The sequence below is a fragment of the Ambystoma mexicanum genome, chromosome 2q (assembly GCF_040938575.1).
Source record: "Ambystoma mexicanum isolate Mex_15411 chromosome 2q, UKY_AmexF1_1, whole genome shotgun sequence".
In the NCBI taxonomy this organism is placed as follows: Eukaryota; Metazoa; Chordata; class Amphibia; order Caudata; family Ambystomatidae; genus Ambystoma; species Ambystoma mexicanum.
In genome coordinates, this window is record NC_090924.1 from 1,459,242,762 (window position 1) to 1,459,248,761 (window position 6,000).

General features: G+C 47.5%; 1 protein-coding gene across 1 annotated transcript in view; it reads left to right on the forward strand.

The window, feature by feature from the left end:
- Window positions 1-5,464, forward strand: part of LOC138568887 (vomeronasal type-2 receptor 26-like) — a 200,055-nt gene extending 194,591 nt beyond the window's left edge. The window contains exon 4 of the mRNA XM_069646667.1: window positions 4,548-5,464. Within this exon, the coding sequence (XP_069502768.1) occupies window positions 4,548-5,464 (917 nt within the window). The remainder of the gene's footprint in view (window positions 1-4,547) is intronic.
- The last annotated feature ends 536 nt before the right edge of the window (window positions 5,465-6,000 follow it).

Consider the following 6,000-nt stretch of genomic DNA (forward strand, 5'->3'; position numbering starts at 1 on the left):
TGGAGTCTTCCCTTCCCCCCTCAAGCACTCCCTTGTGCACCCTCTTCTCAAGAAACCCTCTTCCGACCCCTCCTGCCCGGCTAACTATCGCCCTATCTCCATCACTCCCTTCCAGGGCAAGCTCCTGGAGAAACTGGCCATTTCCCAGCTTAACCTCCATGCTGAATCTGTTGGTAGTCTTCATGACCATCAATCTGGTTTCAGAGCTGCCAGAAGCACGGAAACTGCTCTCCTGAACATCCGTGAAGACCTGCTCTTGAACCTCGATTCCAACACTCCGTGTGTTCTCATTCTGCTCGATCTCTCCTCTGCCTTTGACACTGTCAACCATGCCATCCTGCTCAACCGTCTCCGTGAAAACCTTGGTATCACTGGTCAAGCTCTGGCGTGGCTGACCTCTTTCCTTTCAAATCGACCCTCCCAGGTCCAACTGGGGTCCTTCCTCTCCGACATCTTTTTCTCCACCTGTGGTGTCCCCCAGGGATCTAATCTCTCTCCCTGGCTGTTCAACCAGTATCTGGCACTCCTTGCCCACCGCATCGCCGCTCTCTGCCCTAATTTCCAGTGCTATGCGGACGATACCCAGCTCATTTTCAGGCTACCCTCAGCCTCCCCCTCGCCTTCCCTCATCTCTGACTGTCTGTCTGCTATCCAGGAATGGTGTGCCGCCAATGACCTCTGCCTTAATGCCAGTAAGACTGAGATTCTACTCATCGGTACACCCACTCCCTCCTTCCCTGCAGCTCTCTGGCCTGCCTCCCTTGGCCCCCTCCCTGCTCCTACCTGCAATGCAAAAAACCTTGGGGTCATCTTCGACTCCACACTCTCCTTCTCTCCTCATATTTCTGACGTCGCTAAGAAGTCACACTACCAGCTGCACCTCCTCAGAGGTATTCTTCCCTTCCTCTCCTTCCCCCAGAAGCTCACTGTCTCCCGAGCCCTGGTTCTCTCGAAGCTGGATTACTGTAACAGCCTCTATCTTAATCTGCCTGCCTCCACTCTCTGCCCTCTGCAACTCATCCAGAACAGAACTGCGAGACTTGTCCTTGGCCTCAAGCCCAGGGACCGTATCTCTCCAGGACTGAAATCTCTACACTGGCTCCCAGTGGCTGCGAGGATAAAGTTCAAAACCCTCTGCATTGTCCACAAGGCCTTCTGGGGCCTGGGTCCTAAATACCTTCAACTCTCTCTTCCCAAATATCTTCCTTCCCGAGCCCTTCGCTCATCCGCCTCCAACTCCCTCAGGGTCAGCCGCTTCTCGAAGCAACAAGCTGGGGGTAGATCTCTCTCCGCGGCAGGGGCCTCCCTCTGGAACAGCCTTCCTGCCTCCCTGAAACTTGAGGAGAACCATCTCCGGTTCCGGAAGCACCTCAAAACCTTCCTCTTTGCTTCTGCTTTCTCTCTCCCTCTCCCCTGCTGAACAGCTAATATTCTTCACTGAAACTGCACTGATTCTGCAACTGGACCACTCTTAACAGCCTCGGTCCTGGGCCCAGTCACTCTCCACTTGCACTGATGCCCTGGAACCCCTCTGCACTGCGGGACTGTCTCTGTATCCCTACAGCCCCCCCCCTTTTCCAGCACTTGTTCTGCACTTACCTTGCACTTGCCACCAGCTGGCCCTATTTATTTATTACTTTACGCCACCTACCTTGTACTGCACTTCCCCCCCTCCCCTTCCCCTTGCACTTTTCCCCCTCCCCCACCCCTGCACTTGCACGATCTGAATGACACCTGGCCTAGTAGGATCGTTGTCTGTCTCCCCTTGTTCCTCCCCTCCCTGCCTCGTCGCGCCTTGAAACACCTGTGTATAGGCGCGTTACAAATGCCATATCATATCATATCATATCAGTCATCCCTTCCCCTCAGTATCCTACCTATTCTGTGTCTTTGTTGCCCATCCCAAAAACCGATTTCCGATTTTGCCTGCTAAACCCATTTTCTGAGCTGTTTTCCAATTTAAAGCCTGTGTGAAATAAATTGCAACTCTGCCGCGCGTAGTTTTTGTTGCATTGTTCCCTCCCAAAATCGATTTTCTCACCTGTGTTCAAAGTTGCTTTAGTACCCTGCTCAGTAGCCTGTAAGTTTCCTTGTCTCTTTAGTGCAGCCACATGAATTTCAATCCTATCTATCCTACCGTAAGTGTAAACTGATCTACAAGTAACAAGTGCAATTGTTTGCAAGGTTTTCATTTTCTTCTTTGACCTCCTATCCTGGGTTGGTGCGTCACATTTTCAATCTGATTTTTCCCTCTTCTTGCTGACTCCTTCCCACTGCTTTCCATCCACGCAGAATTTAGTGTGCAGGTGTTTGGGGGAGTATTGCAGGGGGAGTGCATACCATAAGTGACATCTATGATTGCGAAAAAGTGATTCTGCTTCCATTTCTATTTAAAGTTTATGTAGATGAGGTCAGAAAGTTGAATTAATTGTATAATACCATTTCGCATTATATTGTCACCACTCTGGTGATTGCTGTCCTAAAATTTGTTTCGCTCTGATTTTTTCATTTGAATTTTAAAAATGAATAAATATTTCTTTGCTACACACCAGCCTGGTTAATGGTCCATTGCGACACGGGGTGTTTGTTAAGGTGTGTGTGGTACATGTTGGGGGCCTCTTCAAGAAAGAATCCAGGGTTCAAATTAAAAAAAAGGCTTTTTTTATTGTGGCCAACTTCAGTGTCAGTGACAGAAGTCCCTGTCTGGAGTGTGCCGTGCCTTGAAATCCATTACATGTGGGGTCTTTTGAAGGCATTCTGGAGCATCCCATGGTCATCCCCTACCGTGACTAGGGATGCAACTACAGAAAGCACTCACTATCGAAACCAGCCAACGGCTCCCTGAAACATATGCAGGCCGTTCAGCCTGAGCACTACATCTTGGTTCTGTCCAACAGACAACAATGTTTGCCTTTTAAGTTGGGACTAGTGACTGAGATGAGGCAGGCTGCCCTGTGTTTCCCCTCAACCCACTGGTGGCCCTTTGAACTTCACGGCAGACTACTGTATATGATGGCTACACTGCCAGGGTGCACTGTGAAATCTATGATACAGCAGTGTCTGCAGATTGTGGTGGACAGAGATGACAGACCCACCCCAGTGCATTCAGTAATGGTGCACACACTATGCACAGTGTGGGCTGGAAGGGCATCATCATGATAGACCCCTTTGAGAGTGGACCTTACACTATCGCTGACACTATCAAGGGCATCTGACTAGATCCTAGAACATGCTCCTGTGTCATAACCACTGCTGTGAAGGCTGTCATCACACAGGTGCACACATACCTACTCCCATCTACCGCGGCAACCCTCACTGATGCACTCTGAGCAGAAGGTTACAGGCTGCAGGCCTTTAATGCAAGTGAGATGCAGTTCTGTGTTTGAATTACCTTAAGGGAAACAGTAGGCATCCAAGTCTCCACAGTGATAGATGAACACAGAACAATGCTCAGCATCGGCACCATGTATCATTGTATGTACTGTAGGTGTCCTATACAGTCCATCTGCACAGAGGAAGCTCTGGGTGCTGCTGTTCATGTGTGACTTGCAACCTGTAAGAGTCTCATTGAGAGGACTACCCAGAGTCTGCCAGTGTTGGGCGGTGGGCATAACTCCCCTGGGCCTTCCCTGTGAAAAACTCATGGAGAGTAGCTATGCAGCTGTAAGGTGGTTTTTATAGTATATCTTGAAGGTAGGGAGAAACAATTGCTCAGATTTCTACCAAATGTTCTAAATCAGCGTTCAACAAGGAACATTGTCTGACCTTTGAGGGGACAAAAAAGGTTGAGGAATGGGGAGCCCTTAAGGGATTTGTGATGTATGGGTACAGCTAGGGGACAACCTCAGATTGGTAATAAAGGGAATATAGAAAATGTTACAGGATCTTGGGTACTATGGGGTACGTCCAGCTGGAATTCTGAAGTAAGAGATGGCCATTTATTGGGGGAGGGGAGTGAACTAGACTGACACGGAACACTTTCTGGAAGAACTAGAAGATGCACAGGTATGAAGGTGATTTGGGGATAGGTTCCACTGATGTGCTGTACAGTAGACGGTGGAGAGTTGAGGTGGGGCCCCATATTGTGAGTGGATTAGATTGGCTGTGGAGGTGAGGATAGAATCAGAGGAATTAAGTAAATGCTCTATAGACAAAGTAGAAGGGAAAGTTCTCCATGGAGCACTATGTAGCCTTCCCATGGCACCCAATAGAGATGCAGCCCAATATCCAGCCAAGGGCCCAGATAAGGTAAGGAAGGAGACAGAGAAGAGGTAGAAGGAAAAGATGCATGAAGACAAAATGGCCCACAGAGAGGTGGCACTGAGAAAGCAGAAAGTACTGAGCTGTCCAGAGTCACAAGTATTCAGTTTATAAACTGTGTGTGCACTGTGAACAGATTAGAGTACAATCTGTGAACAGTTTAGAGTGCAATGCTCAGCTTGAACATGCGCAGAAGAGTGGTTTGCTGGGCTTGTCTTTGTGATGTAGGAATGCATTAGATCTCAGTCTCACCGCAGCCATTCTTCTATATTTCTCCTTTTTTACAGATATGGAGAACTGCCTAAAGTGCCCTGAAGACCAGTGGTCCAATGAAAAGAGAAATAGCTGTATTTCACGGACCACAGATTTCCTTTCCTTCGAGGATCCTTTGGGTATGACCTTATCCTTTATTGCAAGTTCTCTGTCATTACTGACAGCTGCACTGCTGGGAATCTTTACTAAATACAACAACACTCCTCTCGTTAAAGCCAATAACCGGGATCTCAGCTACACCCTCCTCCTCTCCCTCATGCTGTCCTTCCTCTGCTCTTTTCTCTTTATTGGACGCCCTACAAAGATAACGTGTCTCCTTCAGCAACCTGCCTTTGGGATCATTTTTACTATCGCTGTTTCTTCAGTTCTAGCAAAAACCATCACTGTTATCATCGCCTTCAATGCCACTGAACCGGACAGCAAGCTCAGAAAGTGGGTGGATCCCCGCGTATCGAGCTGCCTGGTGCTTCTCTGCTCCCTGATGCAGGTGTTGATCTGTGCTGTGTGGCTCGTTCACTCAGCCCCATTCCCAGACATTGACACCAAATCAGAGACTGGGAAGATGATCTTACGGTGCAATGAAGGCTCTGTCTTTGCGTTCTACGAAGTGGTCGGTTACATGGGATTTTTGGCTCTTCTGAGCTTTGTTGTTGCCTCCATTGCAAGAAAGTTACCCGACAGTTTCAATGAATCCCAGCTCATCACCTTCAGCATGCTTGTGTTCTGCAGTGTCTGGATCGCCTTCATCCCAGCATACCTGAGCACTAAGGGTAAGTACATGGTGGCCGTGGAGATCTTTGCCATCCTGACCTCCAGTGCTGGGTTGCTGGTGTGTATCTTCATCCCCAAATGCTACATCATCCTCCTGAGGCCGGAGCAGAACACCAAGGAATATCTAATGGGCAAGCATTCAACCACCAGAGACATATGAACTCACCATGTTGTGATTTCATTAATACATGATCAGATAACATGTTCAGAAACATCTGTTTATGCTAACAAGTTGTGAATCTTCTAGTATATTGTCTTGAATATTTTTTAAGCAGCGCACTCTATGTTGTAGTAGGAAATTAAGTAGTAGCTTCTACGCCGTCATTTTTCATCATGTAAAGAAAATCATAACATAACCATTTACCAAAGAGCCTTTTGCTTATGTTGCAATTCTCCAACTACGAAAATAAAGAATCAGTGTGAGTCCCAATTTTCTTCTATATGGTTTAAATCCTATGAGATGTATATAAACTAAACACCTGTAAAACCATAAAACACACCAAAGTGCCACCATAGGCTATGAAATTACCTATTTAAAATGTGACATACCCAATGAGCTCTGAAGGTGACCTACTAGGATTATTGAAACTCCACTGTAATGAACCTGAAAATGAGCATTGAGCCATCTCATGGAACTATGTCCCTTAACATTGGGCCCTGAATCTTAAATGCATCTCTGTAACCATGTTGATTGGT